Source organism: Phalacrocorax carbo, chromosome 2, assembly GCF_963921805.1.
Source record: "Phalacrocorax carbo chromosome 2, bPhaCar2.1, whole genome shotgun sequence".
NCBI lineage: Eukaryota > Metazoa > Chordata > Aves > Suliformes > Phalacrocoracidae > Phalacrocorax > Phalacrocorax carbo.
The window spans coordinates 146,272,421-146,295,268 of record NC_087514.1 but is presented as its reverse complement, the minus strand read 5'-3'; the positions used below and the strand labels follow the sequence as shown (position 1 = coordinate 146,295,268).

Below are 22,848 nucleotides of genomic sequence, written 5' to 3'. Positions count from 1 at the left end.
TACTGTGCTCTGCCTACAATTGCTCAGCACTCTAATATGTTAATAACCATGTGCATCTATTTACAATAGTTTTTCCTACTGGAAAATCTAGAGAGCTTTATTTTAGACCACAGTGCACAAAACCTGTCATGTAACCTATGTTGGTCTGTGTCAAACACTGCATTTCATACCTCAAGTTAAATTTAAAGGTGAAACCCTCAGTGCCTGTGCTACGACTCAGAGGCAGGAAAACAAAGGAGGTGCTTTGAATCAGGACTGTGCTCACCTAAGGATATGACATAGGTGTCACACTGCAATTTTCTTGTGTACCGCAGAGCAGCAAGCAATCTAATTTATGCTAGGATGGGTACTATTCCTTTCCACTGAAAATACATTGGGTTGAAAAGAGAAATAAGAAATGTTTTGCTGAAGAATCCTGATATGCAGGAATGGCCTGGCTGCAGAGCTGAGTAGCCTGACATTACAACTGTTGCATGCAGTAGAGCAGAAAAAAATAACCCCAATACACAGCTGAGGACCAGAACCCTCACGCATTTAAAGATATGCACAAGTGCCTTGGGAAGTGCCTTTGGAAAGTCAGCTCCAAAGCTTTTCCTGAGCTGGCTGAACACATCAAATTCTCTGGCCAAAACCTGTAGATCTTTTCTGCCCACTGAGGCTTTAGTGCTCTCCTGGCTGCAGGAAGCTACATTTGTACTGTACCAGATTTCTTAAGGTACTTATTATCATTCTTTGTAACTGTGTTTAGATGTGATAAGGCAGATGATGGTTTAGAGGAACGAAAATGAACCAGATGAAAAAAATATACGGCATTAAGAAAGCCTTTGAATACCAAAAGGCTTTGCTTTGTGTTTTCTCTTCTAATCCAAGGGAAAGACAAAGTAAAATTATCCATCTCCTGAAAAACAGGTATTCTTACCACATGCCAGAGAACATCCTTCACTGAAAGTAACATCATCAATGGCAACAGTTTCATCTTGTCTCTCAGCCTCCACCATCCCCCGAAAGATAACCTGCAGACATTTACAACAAATCAACAAGAAATGGCATTCACCAGTGTCACAGACAAGATAAAAAACCTTCCAGGCCATGCCAGTCTAGTCCATAGAGAGTTTCTATTAGAAATATTAGAACTAATCATGCATTTAATTCTGGAGTATTACTGTTCCCATTTTTCACATATCTGTGGCTTGTCAGCACAGACATATAGTCCAATCATCTAACTCAAGAGTGAAGTAGCATTTAATAGGAAGGATCTGAAAACCACAATAAAGTACATTAAAATCCAGTCAAGGATCACAACAGTTAAGAAATACAAAAGATTTTATCAAGCCATTATTCCACCAGAGGCTGGAAATATGAACTTTTCCGGTTGTTTTCAGAATTTATCAGAGACCTGGAGCAAAGTCAGAGCTGCAAACACCATTAGTCAGAGACCTTTCATCAAGTTTTTAGCCAAAACAAACCTTGAGGAGTACTTGGTCAACTATTATTCTGCTCTAATGTTACAACAGCAATTTTTTTTCCCTACCAAGTCTTCTATACACAAGAAGTTACAAGTATTTTACATTTCCAACTTAAGGGCAGATTTCAATCTATATTTGCATGTATTTGTAAATATAGAGACTACCACAGTTTTTCTGCAGTGATGAAGGGACTGATCAATGGCAGTCTTTGGGAAAACTCAAAAAAACACACACCAATCAAAACAACCCAACAAATCAATCACATGAACAACATTCCTTAAATTATTTCCTAGCCGTATCTTGGGATGTTACAGCGCCAGGCTTTTCCAGAGTCCTGGAAGCACAATCTACCTACAGGTACTTTCTAGTTCTTAATAGTGAATGTACAGTGTTAGCTACATAATAAGTTTTCAAATATTAGCTTTAGAGTTCAGGGGCAATTTTGTTCATAGTTTAAGAGATTGTAGCAGAAAAGCTGCATTTATCCTATAAATAATTATCAAGAGTACAGTATTCCACTGTACAAGATGATACAACTCAGCCAAGGATATCACCATTATGTTACGAGTTAGGGGGTTTTGGGGGTGGGGTTTTGGGGGTTTTGTTTGTTTATTTGTTTTTCTTAAGATGTAGTTGACCTGCACAAGAAGTGTGGCAGCCTGTAAAGTCAATTTATCCTGGCATTATGCATCCAGAGAGAGGTGTAATGTTATCTGTCTTATAACCAGTGAGAAATCTATGTCTAGTTTATTTTTATATGTATATATATACACACATATATATATTTGTATGGGGTTTTTTAACACAGCAGAGAGAGAGATGATCAGTAACCACTTTCTCTGGCAAATATTCCATGAAGAGTGTTGTTATCAGACACATGGACAACTGCATTTTCTAATATAGTGTTGTTAAGAAATAATGTCACCCTGCATGTTCATACTTCCCTGATCAGCTGTAGCACAGTGGAAAGAATACAGTTCATTGAAATCCAGAGGTTTGGGAGGAACAAAGTCAATCGTGATGTAAGCTTTTGCTTGAAACTCTTTTGATATAATGATATTTATTTCATTTCACGTTGATGTCTACTTGGAAAGAAGAACTATGTTACACTAAATGTTAATGGCATCATATCACATTAATAGAATCATAGAATTATTAAGGTTGGAAAACACCTCTAAGATCCATCCATCAACCCAACACTACCATGTGTCCTAAACCATGCCCTGAAGTGCCACATCTACACATTTTTTTAATACCTCCAGAGATGGTGACCCCACCACCTCTCTGGGCAGCCTGTTCCAATGCCTGACCACTCTTTCACTGAAGAAATTTTTCCTAATATCCAATCTAAACCTCCCCTGGCACAACTTGAAACCATTTCCTCTCATCGTATTGATAGTAACCTGGGAGAAGAGACCAACACCCACTTCACTACAGCCTCCTTTCAGGTACCTATAGAGAGAAATAAGGTCTCCCCTCAGCCTCCTCTTCTCCAGGCTAAACAACCCCAGTTCCCTCAACCACTCCTCAGAAGACCTGCTCTCCAGACCCTTCACCAGCTTCATAGTCTTTCTCTGGACACGCTCCAGCAACTCAATGTCCTTCTTGCACTGAGGAGCCCAAAAGTGAACACAGTATTCAAAGTGCGGCCTCACCAGCATCAAGTACAGGGGGACGATCACTTCCCTACTCCTGCTGGCCACACTATTCCTGATACAAGCCAGGATGCTGTTGGCCTTCTTGGCTGCCTGAGCACACTGCTAATGTGCAGCCGGCTGTCAACCAACACCCCAATGTCCTTTTCCGCTGGGCAACTCTCCAGCCACTCCTCCCCACGCCTGTAGTGTTGCATGGGGTTGTGACCCAAGTGGAAGACCTGACACTGGGCTTTGTTGAACACATTCAATAATATGTTTATATGACTGAAATGCAGTACCTTGGAAATTTGTTCATTTGGTTTGTTTCAGAAAACAATATTTTGAATTGTTGAATGTTGCTGCAACCACATGTATTGTTAATGTGCACTTTGGTGACACCACCAGTAGAAGGACAAGTAGCGTATTCATATTGTCTGTTTCTATGATTATGTGGTTTCAAACAAGGTTGTAAAACAATCCAGTGCACCATTTTGTAATTATAAAACCATAAATATTATTTAATATCAAGGATTTGACAAATATTTGACCTTTTACACAGTGGTTTTTCATTGTGAAGTCAATGAAGTTATTAATAATTTCTATTATATATTTATATATAGCTTGCAGTTTGGGCTTCACCATCAGATTATATTTTTAAGTCAGACAAAGTGATTTAGACAATGCTAAAGTGGTGCTACCTCACTTTGCTGGTGCAAAATCAGAGGTGGCTTCAAGTTCATATTCCATTGGAGCACACAAAGTATTTAACAATGCATGTTTCCTCAAAACTCATTAACAGTTTATTTGGTCAATATACTAAAAAGCACGGATTTAAGAGGCTTGCTTTAAACGAATATGTTATCGATGTCTCTACAAAGAGCTCCCTGGTGATTGATGTTGTAGATATTGAACACATCCTGATATTCTGAACACCCAGGAAAGTTTCTCCAATGATAAAAGAAAACAGCTATTTCTATTTGAAAGTGTTTGACTACAGGAGGGGAGTCAGATGCCCTGAAGTCTACAAAAGGTTTGCTAATGACTGAACTAGGAGCAGAGACAGTGCTGCAACTCTAAATCCATCTATCTCTATGTCAGTTCTAATTTTTTCTTCATTGTGTCTTAACTTCCGCACTTCCAGATGACAAAAAATCATGCTAGATGCCTCCAGCTGCTCTTGGGTCTAAAAAAAGTTTACCTGGACTTTATCTGGCACAGATACGCCTCTGCCCTCCCCTGAGGAGTTCAGCTGATAATAACCAAACTGACTTCCATCCACATTTATTTGAGCAAGAAATTGTTCAGTTTTCCCTCTCACACAAATTCTAGAGGTCCTTCAGTCCAAAAATCTGTAACGAAAATGACACTTAATGACACTATTTGCTCATAACTATAATTAACATGTACTGCCTAAATATGGAATATCTATGCTGTCAGAACAAATTAACCTTGCAGCTCCATTAGTGGCAAGGAAAGCTGTAGTGGGAATGTAGGTGGAATCTAACACAGGCTGGTCTTCCCCCACAGGTACAGACACAGGAACAGATTCCCAGTGCAGCAGTGAAGCCCAAGGTAAAACACAGGAATCAAGCATGAAGGCAAAAGAGAACCCCAAGCCCAGAACCATTTCCCTTCATGAAGGCTGTGAGTCAGAAATTTGTTCTCAATAGAACAGGAGGAAAGTAGTTTAGGAGAGCAAACCACTGAGCTTGTGTGTTGAGTAATTAAAACAGCAGTAATCTTTGTATTTCAGAATTCCCTACAGGTGGAGCTTTTTGAAAGCCGAAAACAAATCCACTATACCATAATCATTTTTTTTTCTTACAGTAGGAAAAGACAAAAGTATTAAATATCAACACCATATAGAGCAAAGAAAATAGACAGCGAAGGTTGCTTTTAATTAAAATCTCACTTCATGTGTGTTTGCAAAATTGACAAAAATACTCAAGCACTCTATTTCAAAGAGATTTCTACACCCCCAAAAAGGCATTTTTTCCCCATCCATTTCTTTCCATAGAAACTTTAACCATCAAAATTTTATATTGAAAAATGCCACAAGTAGCTCTCTAGGCCAAAGATCTTGTCATATCAAAAGAACAAGTGCAAAAAGGCAACTGAATTGCATTCACTTGTATGACCAGCATCTTGCAAGCTGTCACTGGAGGAAAAACATGCAACAAAAGAAGAAAGTTTACTCAGCTTCAGACTCTAAGTTTCGTGAGGTCCCCAGCTACATTTCTTTAGCCAATTGTACTGGTTACTGCAGTAAGTTTGACACATACCTCTTTAAAGTTGGACTATGCCCATCAGTTCACTTTATAGAGGCCAAAGGGTAACAAGGTTTGCAAGCAATAATCTAATTAGGATTTGGATCCAGCAATTTAGAGGAAGAAGATGCCATATTATATTAACCGTTCCCAGACTCATGCAATTTTCTAAACAATATGAAGGATGAAAAAGTAAATCTAGATGTAAACCCTTCTTGTACAATCTCAGATTGGTATACATACAGTCATATCAGGTAAAAGTAAGTTGTTGACAAGTAATAACATTGATACTTTTATTGAGTTAGGTACAGGTATTTCATAACATACATGCTCAGTCAAGGCCAAGCATGCAAGTATTACTGCAAAAATTCAGATCTTGTTGAATGCTTTAGCACAATGTTACCTCTGCAAGTCAAGTAATTATTCATATGGTTTATTCAAATGAGTTTCTGCTCTCATGCCTTCAGGTTTGTATGCTAACCAACTCTTCACAGTAACTACTGTAGGAGGAAATGCCTCTGATTTTCTTCTCTGCTCCCCACTTTCCCTCCAGTATTATGCATAACTGAGTATACACCATCCACGATATTATAGCCTGAAGTCACATTTACTGTGCTAATGTTTTGTGTAAATGCACATGTAAAAACATTTAAATAGCCTGAGACTTACATTGTTTTTCAGCAGCTTTTGAGTGAAACAAAACCACATACATGTGTTCTGTGACAAAGGCTCAAGGCTACAATGAATAGTTAAGTACAGCATTTTTAACCTGAAGCATCCCTATAGAACAATATCTCATAGTATAGAATGGTATTTCCTACGTAAATTAAACTTTGTGTTTATCAGTACAGTTAGATTGAGGCTAAGGGAATACCGTGTTGAAAGTTAAGATCCCAAGTATATCACCTCTAGGGGCAGGTGGACAATTTATGATGCAATGAGACTGGTTGTTTTATTTATGACACATGCACCTTTTAAGTGAGGTTCCGCATTAGTTTTAACATTAGGTTTAACACTACCAAGAGATAAGAACAAGCAGTATTTGTTAATGTCAGCTATGAATTTCCAAAAGCTTTTCTATCTTTTGCCTCAAGATAATGCTTTCCATGTACAAAATATTTAGTTTTGAGTTATTAAAAAAACATTTAACAAGCACAATTTACCGTCACCTCAATTTACCAACCTCATACATTTCAGTGCTATTGATTGTGACAGTACTTGCTTTCCATTGATTTTGCAGTTCTCCTGAAGTTTGCCAGATCTTTGTACTAGTATCTTCAGAGTGCTTTTGAAGCCCCACCATCAGTGTACCACTCATGTGACTAATCCAATAATGAAATGTAATCTAGGACAAAAAAAGGTCTGATTATTCCAGGGAAGTACTATGAAAAACAATGAAATACAAGGACTATGCATCAAAATACCTGGCAAAGGTGGTGTTCGTCAGTTGGAAGGAAAACACTGGTCCTTAAAGTTGCAGAAGACGATTTCATTTCAGAAGACAATGAGAGGAAATAAGCTATTAAAAGGAACAATAATAATAATAATTAAAAAATCTTAGAAGCTCAGAGAAAAGTTATATAAATTATAACAGTAAAAAAGAAGAGGCATACGTACAGGTATGACTTAACAACTAATAAGACAAGTAGAAGTTCTTCCCCAGAAAAGATTCGTGTCACACTTGTAGCCATTGTGTTCCAAGCTTTTGTTCATATTAAATATTGATGTAGTATTGCTCCACGTTCCTGCTGAAATTTCAAATAGGGCTCCAGAATGTTTCAAGTGCTGATGGTTTCAATACTCAATTAATAGGTGCAAAATTTTGGGAAAAAGACTCACTCAGCAAGCTGATCAAAGAGCTTGAACTCCAGTTCCTGACTAGATTTCATGCCTAAAGAACAAACTGTTGTGACCAACAATATGGAATTATTAGAACAGTTCAAGTCTTTAAGGAGGTGGTGGGAGATGGGAGAGCAGTCTATGGTGTTCCTTTGTTCCACATGATATAGGTCTATTTTTTGGCTGCTCAGAAACTGCCTCACTGCAGAGAGGATTGTGGTATCCCTGTACAGACTCCCAGTATAAAGGGTTGTCTTCAAAATCTTCACACTACTATTAAAGATACTGTTTTCTTTCTATTAACAAAACAGGTCCAAATTAAAGCTTGGCTTTACTTGAAAGTGTAACAGTTCAACAAGAGTCAGTGAAATACAGTTGTTGCTATGTCTTTTGCCTGATTGTGTCTCTTCCTCACTATACTTTTTCAGATCTTCTAAAAGATGGAAGGTGACCACCCTATTTTAGGATACCAAATACTGTTAGTCAAAATTTGGCTCTTCCTGAACATGAAGATTTCAGACATATTAGACGTTAAAGGATGCAAGGGAGAAGGAAAAAAAAAAAAACTTAACATATTTTTATTTTTGCTTAATTCCATTCCCTTCTCTCCTCCTTCCCAAAAATGCAAGAAATGTCAGGTAAACTGTTGCCCTCTGACATTAACGTGTAAATGAAGGGAGAAAGATGAAGGAGAAAAAAAGCCAAGTGGGACTTAAGGAATAAAAAAAAAGTGCTAAAAAGAATACTACAGAAACCAAATATCAGAGGATATGTAGGAATATCTAAATACTCCATTTATAAAACTACCAAACCTGACCTCTCACCTTTGTGTGCAACGGGAAAGTCACTAACAAAGGACCATAAGAGTAGCTCAGTGCTGGAGCCAGCTGAGAAGCATTTTGTAGCTTGCTACCAGAGCAGTGGCCGTGCTCCCCCTAGGTTTTAGGCCTTTCATGACTGCTCAGGCAGCACTGTCAGAACCTGCCAGCTGCAAGGATATTCTTCCTACCCACCAGAGATGGCTTGGTGCCTCAGCAGAGCCCGATCCCTGACTCCGATCTGTTTCACTGTTTTTTTAACTTCCATAAAATTTGAACTTTTTTCTTTGAGTTCCCTAAAGATAAATGTATCTAAGAGTCATAAACAAGGTCAGATTTCACCTGCCACAGGAATTTTGAGTCTTACACAGATGGGGCAGAAATAGTAACTTTAAAAAATTCTTTGAACAGCGATTTTGCCTTAAATCTCTGCATAGATAAGAGGTTTCAGTTAGTAAAAAACAGGTTGTGTTTTGTTGTTTCTTTGTTTATTTGATTGTTTTTAAAGTGGTTATCACTGGTCTGTTCAACTACATTATCAGGAAAAATCAGAACCATGAGAAAAGACAGAGCTGAAAAACCATGTTGAGTTCTAGTAAATTATTACATAAATCTTCAAAGGAGTTACATCTACAAAGTGATCTTTGCTTTTCTGCTAATGTGTGTGCAATTACTTATCTTAATGGCAGGAACTCTTCCCTTTTATACTCTGCCATAGAGTATACTCTGCTCAATAGTCACTATACAATACTATTTCTGGTCTTTAGGTAGGAACCAACATAAAACTGATTACACAGTCTGTTGAGTCACCAGCAGTGGGAAAATGTGAATAGCTGCCATAAGGAGATAAATATTTCCTAGGCGATTAGAACCAGCATTCAGAAAATGAAAGTACAGTTTAGCCATTCTCCAGGTAGAAAACTGAAATAACCAAATACATTTAAATCTCCTTAGCCATTCATTTCACAGATCTGCGTACACATCCTTTCAAAAAAACTGAATAGGTACATGCATTCAAGCTTTCTGTTATCTGATCAAAATACCTTAGATTAATAGAGCTACCGCACAATTCAGACCTGGCCAGTACAATAGTGACTGAGCAACCAAAACGAGCCTATGGGAATATGCAGGGGACTGACCAGTTTGCATCCTCTGTAACAAACGCTTGAAGTTGATGGTTCTCAATGTTTTTCTGGCTTTGGGTATCTGCATAAGTTCAAGTTTCCTGTCCCCACCAGTTCTCGCAAGATAAGGGTAACAATTTTTATTGCTTATAAGCAAGAATATCTTTCAGATCTTTGCTGCATCCTGATGCAGAGTGTACCACCAATCAAGCACAAGCCCTAAGAAACTTCAACTAGAGCAAGACTGTTGCCTGGTTAATTAATTTTTATTCTAGCCAAAAGTTTGCTATATTTTTATTCGGTAATACTTGTTTTTATCTGCTTCTTGATGAGAATAGCCTTTAGTATTTTAAGGATAAAGTGTTTCACAACTTACTTGAAATAAAACTTGTGTTTATGAAAAAGGTTTGGTCATTACTCAAATTTTTGTGCTAATGTCAGTTTAAATCAATATTTAAAAGCAACCTTTTCTCAGAAGCGTAGTACACATGGCAGGATGTGCTTGTACGCTACATGCAAGCAAAAAATGAAGTTGTTAGAAGCATATCACATAGGTAAATTTTCCTAATTACAGAGCATCACAAAAATTGGCAACTGTGGAATGAGAACTTGCAGGAAAAAGTAGAGTAGGGTTTTTTTGTAGATTTTTCTTCTATGAAAAAAATTTAAACTTCCATGCCATTTTCTTTTTGCTGATTTCTAAGCAAGTTTTTCCATGCATTCACCTTTAAACCACCAATTCACATTAATCATTAAATAGAACTTCTACCTGTTTAGTAGCTTACGTAACAGGTAGGAGGTCCTGCCTTGCTTCAGAACAGTACAGATTTCCACACTCCAAGTAATCACAGTTTAGGAGTGAGGTGAAAGACACCTAGGCTGATCAGTCTCACAACAACATGTTAGCCCCACATAAGGTTATATCCTTTTACAGTCTCCAATGCTGCATGGCTGCCTTCAGCTGCTTGCTCTGAGGGCTGCTGCAGCACTGCTTGTGCACAGGACAGGTGGGGAAGTGTGGGTGGGGAGAAAGGGAAAAGAATAACAGAAAATATGGAGAAGAGAATTAAACAGTTTGGGATGACTACTTCAACCAGCTCACCTTTTTACTGTGAGAGTGGAGGTCCCCATCACATTTTTTCCCTCCTTCCTTGCTTTCTTACAAACAACCCTTCTAACAGATTTAGAAAGCAGGAGGAGGCTTACTACAGCTAAAAAGGTTGGCTCAAGTTAGCTAAAAAGGTGTGAAGAAGGTTATGTATGACAGAAGGAAGAAGCCAGGTTTTGGAAAGCAGTGTTGACTTGGCAACTGGATGAATAAAAGGGACGTATTTTGTCTCAGGACAGGGACAATGAATTACTTAGTTGAGGGACAGTCTTTGATGCAAAGTGGAATTGTAATAAGATTTAGAGAGGAACTGGCTCAAACAGACTATCAAAGCTCTTCCCACCCCCAGATCCAAAGCCATCGTCTCTCAAAATATTTGGAGAAGTAATATTAGCCACAGATAATAAATACACACACTCTGGGCATTCACCAATGCAAGAAGAGATGAAAATACATCTCAAAGTGGGGGATCCAATATTCATGTCTAAATTTTCCAGCCATCAGGACTGAAATTATCACCTGATACCTCCACAACAGGTAAAGGTCACTCAGGTAGATAAACATGACTCTTGATGTCTCTTGATGACTGATTATTTGCTCTTCCATGATAATAAGAATAGATTTTTGTCTTGTCTTTTTTTTTTCCTGGAATTCTGGGTTATTGTAATTACAATCACCTAAAAACCTGGACACAAGCATTCAGAAAACAGGTGGCAGAATACAACTGACCTATCAAGAAATTAGTAAAATTAAGCAAATAAAATATAGAACTACATAATTTGTAAGGGTCCATGGTTCCTTCAAAGAACATGAGTGTTCTTACCACTGTCATTCCCATTGTGGTCAGAGTACAGTGGTCCCATGCCAGATCGACCATTTCTCCTTATCCATCCAGACTGTAAATTCAATTCATGAAAATATTTGCATACATCAGTTTCAAAATCACACTTTTCACAGGAGGAACCTGAATTGAAGCAAACAAACAAAAAATTAATACCTCAAAAACAAAAGAAAAGGAAAGGTTCTCACCATCCCTTGCTGTTTAATTAGCACAAAGAAACACTCCAAATGGCCTCCTAAAAATAGTAAGAAACACCAGAATTTTTAAATCATGAACAAAGAGAAACAGGTCAGTGGAAGAGACAAGAGAGAATGAACGTTGAAGAAAACGAAAAACAAACCACCAAGCCCACCAAACCAAACCCAAACCAGTCCATTATATCATTGTAACATCATTATATCATTATATGATACGCTTTTATCTTCACAAATATGTGTGTAGCTACCTACTTGTAGGAAACTGTCCAAGCTAGCATAGCTTATAAAAAAAGGCTGTTCTTAAAATATACTGCAATGATCAGCTGAAGAATTTCAGTATATCCTCTGTTTATCCAAGGTTCTTGCATAGAAAAACAAATACTTAACGCCAGGAAATAACCAGAGAGCAAAAATATTTTTTTTAGTCGTCTACTGTTTATTTCACCATTTTGCAACCTGCAATTTTTGAGAATTTGGATTTTAAGCCCATTTCCAGAAACCCTTCAGGGCCTAATAACAGGAAGGTGAAGCTCTCATCCTCCGACATACTCCAAAGTTTACCAGTGCTCATCATCTTTACTAAGCTATTGCATTAAAAGCAGAAACCACATTGTTCAGAGAAGAGTTGAAAAGTCTTCAGAACAACATAGTCTCCCCATTTGCCTTTTGCCTGACCCTATTTCTTCCAGTGCACATAGCAACGTGGTAGGGAAGGACTGCTTCTCTCCCACATTCCCCTGTAGGGCAGCATAGGTTGGAAAAGGCAGGCAGAAAGTGTTTTTCTAGTACAAGACCCAGTCTGGTGTACCAGTTCATTCAGAAAATTTGAAGTGGGTACATGACCAGATAAATAATTGCTCGCTGGGATGATTGCTTCTGGTTTGGTGTTAGACAGCCCTTTTTGTGTTGTGTCCAAGTTGAATGAAAGAGCTTGCATGTGCCTGACAGGCTGGACAGCCCCGTTCCTTGAACCACTTATTGTGGTGGTTGAAGGATTTTTTAGAAAAAAAAATCAGATGCATCTGTAAATAACAAGCTTATTACAACTTCACCCCAAACAGAACAGCTGGTATGTGGGACTGTGTCCAGATTTCATGTGCTGTATGCAAGCTCTCTGTTCACCCGCATTTTCTCTTACACAGCAGAGGAGGATAGGTTAACACTCTGCCTTCTAATCAGGATTCTGGTTAGACATGGAAGCTACAATGCCTTCATGCTTCTTCTTAAATTGGTGCCTGCTCCAGGCCCCTGCTAATGCTTTTGGCTATTCTACATTATCACAGTTCACCAATAATTTTAAATAAACTTGCAACTGCAGCATTTATAGTCACACTGTGATATCTAATTTCATGGTTTTCATATTCACATCAACTTACTGCAACATTTAATTACAAGGTGAGAGAGAGGAAAATAGATATAATTCACCTAAGCATTCCAGACTCAGGTTAATGTGCTGATACATCAACCAACTTTTTATTACTGCTTCCATTCCTTAGCTCTTTAAGTGGCTGAAAGGCATGCCAGCGGTTCATCAAAAGCACAAACACTGTTGAGGCATATCTGCTTTGCGTTACATGAAATGCACCAAATCATATCACAGAATCACAGAATCCCAGGTTGGAAGGGAACTCAGGGATCATCTAGTCCAACGTTTCTAGGAAGAGCACGGTCTAGACAAGATGGCCCAGCACCCTGTCCAGACGACTCTTGAAAGTGTCCAGCGTGGCCGAGTCAACCACTTCCCTGGGGAGATTATTCCAATGGTTGACTGTCCTCACTGTGACAAATTTTCCTCTTGTGTCCAGTCAGAATCTCCCCAAGAGCAACTTGTGTCCATTCACCCTTGTCCTCTCCACGTGACTCCTTGTAAAAAGGGAGTCTCCATCTTCTTTGTAGCTACCCCTTAAGTACTGGTACATGGTGATGAGATCCCCTCTGAGCCTCCTTTTCTCAAGGCTGAACAAACCCAGCTCTCCCAGCCTACCCTCATATGGCAGCTTCCCAGTCCTTGGATCATCTTGGTGGCCCTTCTCTGGACCCCTTCCAGCCTGTCCACATCCTTTTTGTAGAGTGGGGACCAGAACTGTACACAGTACTCCAGGTGTGGCCTGACAAGTGCTGAGTAGAGCGGGATAATGACTTCTTTCTCTCTGCTGGCGATGCCCTTTTTGATGCAACCCAGCATCCTGTTGGCCTTCTTGGCCGCAGCAGCCACTGTTCGCTCATGTTGAGCTTTCTGTCCACCAGGACCCCCAGGTCCCTTTCCAAAGAGCTGCTCTCCAGCCAGGTGGATCCCAGCCTGTGCTGCACTCCTGGATTATGTTTTCCCAGGTGCATGACCTTACACTTGTCCTTGTTGAACTTCATAAGGTTCTTGCTGGCTCACTCTTCCAGCCTATCCAGAATTACCGACAGAGCAGCTCTCCCTTCTGGAGTGTCTGCTTCCCCACTCAGGTTGGTGTCATCAACAAACTTCATCAGGCTACACTTGATGCCGTTATCCAGATCACTTATAATGATGTTGAATTACATTGGGCCCGATATCGATCCCTGGGAGACTCCACTTGTGACAGGTTGCCACTTGGAAAAGGAGCCATTTATCACCACCCTTTGGGTGCGGCCTGTCAGCCAGTTCCCCACCCACAGCACAGACCACTTGTCTAGGCCATAACACATCAAGTTCTCCCAGAAGAGGCTGTCGGGGGATGTATGAAAGGCCTTGGAGAATTCCAGGTAGACAATGTCCACCACCTATCCCATGTCAACCAGGCAAGTCACTTTGTCATAGAAGGCCACCAGGTTTGTCAAGCACGATCTGCCCTTAGTGAAGCCATGTTGGCTTTTCCCAATCACGTCCTTCATTTGACATTTCCTTAAAAATTTTCTCATAGCTGAAAAAATCATTTAAAATCAATAATGTATAAAATAGCAAGAACAGTACCTTTTTAAATAAAAAAAAATAATTCATTATTATTTTTGAGGGCAATATTCATTTTCAAAAAATTATAACTTGAAAGCAAATCAATGTAAATTTGCTGGAAGATAGATTTACAAAGATAAAGTCAATCTTTACAGAGGAAAGGGCCAGAAGGAAGAAATGTGTGGGATGTTCTAGATGTTGGGTTTTTCTGCAGAATTTCCTGTGAACAAAACAAATATTTAAAATAATCTCTAAGGGAAAAAATCAAATCTCACAGAAACAGACAACAGTTTAAGGTTCTATTTCAAGTGTGTATGTGTATAAAATCTCAGCTTGGGATATTCTGTGAGAAAAATATTTTTAAGAGTAGTTAGGTATCATTCATCCCTAGTGAATATTTTGCAATAGTAGTTCAGAGATAAAAAATAACTGCAGGGTTTATTCTGCTCCTTTTCCAACACTGTGGCAAAACTAAATCAACCACATATAAAGTCCAAAAAAGACAATAAAAATGCATCATCTGAAATTGCAACTTTGATATATTTTCAGTGCAGAAACATCCTTAATCCCGAGCAGAGCCCAGAGGAAAAAGCAGGGACCTGTCATGAACATGAGATCAGAGAGCTGAAACCTACATAGAAAAATAATTTTTCAATAATCCCAAATCAGAAAAGTGGGTGGCAGCAAGACAAATCTTCAATTTGACACCCTAATCTGTATCTTTATGCCTGACAACTAACTTCTCTCCTGGAATGATCCAGAGCGTTATCCAAGCAGCCTCAGCAACCACAGCCTGTCACTCAGAGCCTAGTTCCACACACTTGCTCATCCATACTTCAAGTAAAATACTATTTGATACTTAGGTCTTCCATAGAGCCCACAGGCTCACTTTACTAAGTTAGTCTTTGAGCAACATTTAATTTCTCTGCTTTCATATAAGCATTTGTCTATAGCAGTATTCCCTCAACAAACAAGTATAAAAAACCTCCATAAAAATTAATAGGAGAATGCATGTCTTGCTGTGTATTCTGCAATTATAATAGAAAGTTCTGCCTGGAGTAAATGTTCTTTCTAGGAAAACCAAGACCAAGTATAATGAGGATTTCAAAGCTATGCAGTGAAACGTAGCATAACCATCTCTTGTGCAAGTGGTGAAAAAAAAATATGCTAACCTGAGATGTGTTAGTCACACATCAGGGGATTCAAAAGGCATCATTTCCAGCCATTGGCATTTAATATATTTTAGTACAGCTCAATAAAGCTACAAAATGTATTGATATTCAATACAGACTTAACAATTTTCTTATTTGTAGAGGAACAAAAATCAAGTATCCTAGAGGTGATTCTAGACTCCTGTTCCAAACAGATAATTGAATAGGATTTGAATAAAACAGGGATTCATATTGGAAGAAGAAAAACAACATGTATCTGGACACACAACTGTAATTTGAGGAATCTGGATTTAAGTTACTGCTCTTCCTCACAGATTTCAGCTAAATTCAGTGATTGTTAACATGCTTTAATTAGCAGTTTTCAGTGTGCACAGAAACACACAGGCTCATCTAAAGACAATGTACTTAAATTTAAACCTACACCTGAAAAACCTAACAAATACAGTATCTTGCTTTGCTGCACAGTGAGTGGAAGAACTTAGGAAAGCTCTTAGTTTGAATTAAAATATTTGATATATCCAAGCTCTTCTTTGCACTCCAGAACAAAGGTCCTCAAAGAACAGCACTATATTATGCATCATATGAAATCATTTGCAGCATCATTTGCTGTTAGAGTATTCTGGATGCAAATTTACTCAGACGCTAGCAGTTAAAATTCACTCTCACTTCTTAGATCTTTCACTTAAGGGAAAGAGAAAAGATTAAGATGGGATTATCAGTTCATGAATTCAAGAAAATTTTCCCCATGAAAAAAAAAGCACTTGTCCCTTATACCTTGATCTAGGTATTTTTGATGAAACCTGAATTTCAGCAAACAACTTTACCACCAATTAAGGAAAAAAGTAATACTTGTTAAAACTCCAGTTAATGTATGTGGATGAGGAAACACTTGCATTTCTACATAATATCCATATAAAGATTTGTGAAGGAGTTGCACTGTACAGAGGTTGAAAATTAAGCAGGGAAAAAATCAAACTGAAGCAGGAAGAAACTATCTTAGAAAATCCAATGGTGGGGGGGAATACCCAAACATCTTTGTAACAAAAAAAATTCCCCCTAGTTCTCTCTGCTGCAGCATTCAGTTATCAAACTGTATCACACTTATGATGAAGCCCACTGAGACTTACCTTGTTTCTCATCGCTGCTGTCTCCACACTGGTTGGTGAAAATGCACAGTTCCCCAGATGGAGCAGAGGAGCCATCACCACGTTGGCATTGACTTCCTCTAGATGGCTGAATATCTACCAGAGCAATGTAATATAATGCACAGGAGAATATTAATCTGTTCATGGGTTATGTTACTAACCAAGCTTTCACTTGGAAATAATTACTTTAAGTCTAGTATTGGTCATGAAGTGTCTTTGAAAAAACTGTGTTAACACACGTCTCTGAAAGACGTTTTTAGAAACTCACTTTCCAAATCTGCAGCTTAAAGAAAATGTGGCTTCTGCACAGCAGTGACTTTCAACTGGGTGTGTCTTTGGATAATATTTAACTGAATTGTAACATTATTTTAGCACTAAAAATGTTGATGCATCCTATGCAAATCAGATGTATATCATTAACTTATTGATTGGATTTATTGCCTGATAGTTTCAACTATATTTCAAATATATGAGATAAGAAAATAACAGGACAACAAAGTAGCGTTACTAAGTGACCAACGTTTATGAAGATCTGTCTTTTCTCAGAAGGAGTTGGCAAACGGTTACACAACTTAGAACAGTTTGTGCATCAAATGTATAAAACAGCTGAGAAATTCAATGTTGATTTTGCGTAAAAGGGATTGTAAGTGACTGATCTAGGGAAAAATTTAGAATTTTCAGAGCCTGTAGACATACAATACTGACAGTTGAAAGTGGTATCTATTTATTATTTACTTGGGCTACAACTGCAGATAACAACTGGATTACTTTAGAGTACCTAGCTCTTAATGGAATCATATCTGCAACCACAATTTGCAAAAAAATACATGAATGGTTGCCTATTAATGAATGCTTTTCTAATTACTAAATTCCTGTATTTTCTGGAAAAATCATATTTTGCGTGATACTACTAGTGTTTCCCAAGTTTAGGAAAAAAACAGAGATACCTAGGATCCCATATCTGAATTCTTATGAACAGTGAACAATATGATCATACAAACAAACACAGCCAGAATTTGTCAAAGTAATAATAACAATTTGCCAACCACTGCAGGAATCCATTGTTAGGGGAAACGACCAACAGTACCATCCCCAAATATATTACCCTGCCAACATACTCAGTCTCTGTCCAGGGTTATTTAATTATAGCTATAACCCCCACCCCACCCCCATAATTTGCATAAGGGCTAGTCTGAAATAGTGCTTTTGGGAAAAAAAGTGTGGCCAGAGGCAACACAACAGTTCCTTATAAAGCTGTCAAGAGAGTATTCGCATTGTGTAGATTTACAGTGCAGTATATGGTAGGCCAATCAGAGCTCACCCAGCAGAGATGGGCATTACTAAAACATCCTTGTACAAAAGGACTCCATCAGTACAAGAGACAAAAGTCAGTGTGCTGATTTACAATCCCTTTGATGAAAAATCGACTTTGAATTTCTGAACTGTCTTTCACTAAAACACACCAGTTCTGACAAAGCTTTTACATGGATGAATCAAGGATCTTCAAGTTGAGGTGGAAGTGTGGGGAGAGGTATTCAGCCAGTCCAAAAAGCCAGCCTTTTGAGAGAAGATTGAATCAACTTGTTTTGTTCAGCCTAGCAACACAAGAAAACAAAGAAATTTTATTAATGAAGTACCTTAAGCATTTAGATGTCCTAAACCCAAGGGAAGGAGATATAGTAGGAAAAGGAGATGATGATTGCGGAAGTTGAAGGACAGTATTAGCCCAAGGCAAATGATTGTCAGAAGTAGACAAAATTAGGCTGACCATCATGTAAGCCTGGCACTCCTTTAATAGGAACAGTGGGATGAAAATATATCTAACTACTTTTATGCTAGCGTGGTATTAGTTTGCTAAAAAGATCATACAATTGCCCAAGTAACAGCTTGTAATAAGTAACTGATGCCAGCAGCTCTGGACTTTTCTTAACCTGTAAATTCTCCAAGATCAAATAAGTGGAATGCACATACCACTGTGCATACCTCCGATTTGCCCGTTAGCCCTGGTGAGCAGTATTAAGACAAGGTGTATTTCCGTAGCTGAAGTATGCTGATTAGGAAGCACAAGTGCTATAGAATCTACAAAAAGAAAAAAAGAAACAGACAACCTATGTCTGGAGGCACATCAATCATTGCAGATCTGTATTTTCATAAGGTAAAAAATCTCTTGTCAGGGTACAAAGACTACTACTCCACCATTGCCAGAAGGCTAGCAGTTCAAGGTCTGATGCAACTTCCTATTATCTCCAACACCAGAGGCAGACATATGTCTGTTGTAATAAAGGTTTCAGTTCTGCCTAGAAAGCATTTTCCAGCTGGTTTGGTTCAACTCCACCCTTTTCATCACTATTCTTCTGTGGACATTACTCTATGTGCTTCATTTTAAGGCTTTGTCCTCAGGCCATAGAGTTGATTGGAAAACTTCCTGAAGAAAATCAGAGCTACTAATAAATGAATTAAGAGTTCATTTATATATATATATATATATATATATATAAATATATGAGTTCTTCAAGAATGTGAATAATTTAATTGCTTGCTTTCCTTCTGTAAATACATCTTAAATTAGAAGCTTATATTAAAAACCCCAGAACTATTCCATATAATATGTACTATTACTACATTTGTAAAGGCTTAAATGTTTTATGCTATTCAGCTGATTTGTATTCCAACCTATTTTTTTCCAACATACACTATTTCATCTTATTCCTTTTTTTCTGCTACATTTTCTAAAACTCCCTCTCACACCGTTGTACTTCACAATGACAGAATTTCTGAGTCTTTCAGCTTTTTGCCATTTTATTAAAACTTCTGCAGCAATATTCTGAGCTGTTGTCCTGCTCTGCCTGTAACATAAAATCTGTATACGAGCTCTGTGAGTAAGAAGGTAATTCTTAGCAGAAACTGGTATCCATTTCCATTTTTATTATGCTCTAAAATGTTAGTAAGAAGCAAAAATGCATAACCCAAAAAATTCAGAATCGCCATAAGATCTGTTATGAGTGGAAATAGATGAAAAATGCACCATATATTCAGCAAGCATTTAGGGTGTTATCCAGGGATTTTTAGTGAAGAAAAAAAGGTATTTCAGTGAAGATCTAACAAAAAAGTGCAAAACCAAAGAAAAGGTGACTTTTTTGCAAGTGTGTAGCTATGTGCAAGTACGGAGGGTTTCTTGACAAGTGCAACAAGTCAGCCTTCTTGTCAACTAATAAGAACAGCACCACAGTTTTTCATAGCTCTGAGAAATATATTAAAAGGGACAAATAGATGACTTGGAAGCAAACAACTTGCAGGGAAATTCAAAAGGACAAACACTTCAAGTACTGAACTGCAAGAACCCTGAAAGCAGAAAGAAGAATCGAGATCTAGAAAAAGGAGGAATGGAGAGAGAATGAAGGTGTATAAACAGGTAAAAATATGCAGAATGTCAGAAAAGCATGAGGATGGCTAGTAATCAAAGGGGCTTTTTGAAAGCAGTAGGAAAATTTTGCAGAGAAACTAAAGATTAAAAGGAGAACAAGCAGAGCCAAACACTATGTCTGTTTTCAAAGTTACTTTAACAAACAAGCAGTTCTCAAAAAGGGGAAAAAATATTAAACTTAAAAACTGCTTGAATTTTCATCAGAGCTAGATTTATCTAGTTTAGCCTAATTAATTTCATTTAAGCCAAGACAAAAATACATTTCCTGTAAGTGAAAAAGATTGTTCTCTCAGCTTTTCCACTTGTTTAAGTAGATCTGTTGAAAAAGTTGTAGATATTTAATCTAGGGTTTTTAAAAGGAAAATCTTATAAAGAAGTCCAAACAAGTATTGAAACAGGGCCAGAAAAGTTTTGCATTTTTAAGTCTATTTTTCAAATCAACAGAAAGCTATCTGCTTAAGCAGAAAATGGATTGCAGTTAGTAATTCTCCATTAAGTTTTTGTAGAGACAGTTATTATCAACACATGAAACAGAGGAAAGAACTCAAAAATGGAATATTAGTTTCACCATCTGAAAACTGTTCAAAGTTCGCTGCTGCTACCAACTTTCTTTCAGGGAAAAGCCTTACAGAATAAAAAACATAGTCAAATTTTCAGATAAATCAAAATTTCATTAAATTTAATATAAACTTTTAATAGCAAGATTATAACATTTCTACATGTGATCAGAGTAGGGAGCATTACAGCATCAGTGTATATACTTTAACATATATCTCATTTCCTCTTAATGTACAGTTTTAGTAAACATCATTAATTTTAATACAAACAATCCTACAAATTTTTTGTGCTAGAAAAATTGTATCCAATTATTAAGAAAACCACCAAAATTGTAATTTTGAAACAAGACTTAGTTTTGAGAGCCCCCTCCCAAAAATATGCTATCTATATTATCATACAACCGCTCTAGTTTTTAATTGTCAAACTGGAAATGAATGACATCTGCAAAGCAGAAGAAAGTCAAGCTATTGCAGGATCCCCAAAATTATCAGTTTTCAACAAGAAGTGACAGAATTCTTTACTTTGATGTGAAAGGTAATAATTGCATACCATCTGCTTCCAGTTAAGTGGCACTAACTCAACAGTCAACTTGAAAGGGGACTAAGATATTAATGCATTTGATTGAAAAGGATTCTGGGTAAGTGTTCTCACCACTCATCTCTGTTTGCTAAAAGAAATTAGTCAAATCAACAGAGAGGTTAAAACCAAACTTAATATATTGTACATCATGTTACAACTAGTGAAGGAAAACGCCCATAATATTAATGCAAGGTGTTATGAATGAGATAAAATCAGGTCTATCGAAGTCCTAGATCATTACAGATTGAAATAAGGTAACATTTAAGGAAAATTTTGGTAGCATAATTTCTATCTTTCTAATGACAGACCATATCTCATTCAAGAAGAGATGACAGGTGCTGATAGAATGGAAAGTAAAGAAAATAGTCAATGGGAGACACAAAAGACTAATCTGATCCCTATGTGTACTGTGTGCTAAAATTTGACTCAGCACCTAGAGTTTGGATGAAAATATATTTCAATTCTGAACTGTCAAGAGCTCAGTAGAGCAGTCCTTCTCTCTGTCAACCCCAAAGTAAGAGGAGAAAAAAAAAAAAACAAACAACCCAGAAGTGCCTCTAATCCATAAAACAATATCGTATTAGAAGACAAAGCTATACATTGACATAAAGTTACCCTGATCAGGAAAAAAACTAGCTCCAGTCTGGTCCCATGGACCAAACATCCATCAGTGATCAAGGTGTATTAGGTGTGCTCCTGGAGCTCATCCTCTGTTCTAGTCCTGTGCAAAGGTATTCATTTCACACTTTCCATAGCTCCTCTGCTTTAGGTCACACAGTGTGCAGGAACAGTTGGGACGTTTCTTTCAGTAATGCACCCCTCACTAGAACCAAAATCCTAATGTGCTAAGCATGCTTAATGGCTCTCAGAACAAGAGCTGGTCTTCCCCTCACCCCCAAGAAATACTTGTAGAACTAGCTTTCTTCCAAAGTTTGGAGAGAAAATATATTAAACTGGAACCAAATTAAACAGTTTTGCTATGCATCTCAACTGTTTACATTGGAGGATTCATTCATACTAACCTTGGTTGCTAGAGACTGAGCCAACGACCAAAGGCTGTGCTTTTAGCAGAGGCAGACAAACACCTTCCCAGAGCAAATTGCCCAAAGATGTCTATCTCCAAGTGAAAAAACTCCTTTAGAGATGCCTTGTGTTTCCCAGCAACAATAAAACAAGCTTACTCTTTGGTATCACTTCTAGGTATGCAAGTGAGAGCAAACAAATCCTTCCTATGGCCATTTGCCTGTTTCTCTGTTAACACACAACATTAGTTAGAAAAAACAGCAAGACCAGGGAGAAATCTGAAAGAAAGCAACCTCCCTGGGCTTATCTCCCATAACTGGAGCAGAATCAGCACAGCCCAGAGTTGTGACTGCAGCAATAGTCATCTTTCATCCTGAAACATGTCCGTGTGCCCAAGAGCTGGAAGTTAGGCTGTTAAGACCTAGAGGGAGTCTCAACAGAGCATATACCTTAGTAACCAGATTAAAAATAAATAAATGTATCCACCAGGTTTTTCCATATTATTGATTTTGGGCTTTAAGACATCTCTGGTGTGACACTGCTCCTGAGGGTTTCTCAGCAGTCATGCTTGCTCCACACATTTCTAGAAGTTATTCCCCCCAAAAGATAAAGTACATTATTACAAATCTTTCTTGATCAAAACTCCCATTTATCTCAATTCTCTGATCTGTAAACAGATAAGTGGTCTGAAAAATTCTGAATTGCTCTGATACCTCCTGAGAAATAAGAC

At 37.9% G+C, this 22,848-nt stretch overlaps 1 protein-coding gene across 1 annotated transcript in view; it reads right to left on the bottom strand.

Moving 5' to 3' along the window:
* The window catches only part of MALRD1 (MAM and LDL receptor class A domain containing 1), a 314,254-nt gene that overhangs the window by 265,626 nt on the left and 25,780 nt on the right, over nt 1-22,848 (bottom strand). The window contains exons 2-7 of the mRNA XM_064441822.1: nt 18,518-18,613; nt 16,517-16,630; nt 11,083-11,223; nt 6,795-6,889; nt 6,554-6,715; nt 920-1,013 (exon numbers count right to left, since the gene is read on the bottom strand). Of these exons, the coding sequence (XP_064297892.1) occupies nt 920-1,013; nt 6,554-6,715; nt 6,795-6,889; nt 11,083-11,223; nt 16,517-16,630; nt 18,518-18,613 (702 nt within the window). The remainder of the gene's footprint in view (nt 1-919; nt 1,014-6,553; nt 6,716-6,794; nt 6,890-11,082; nt 11,224-16,516; nt 16,631-18,517; nt 18,614-22,848) is intronic.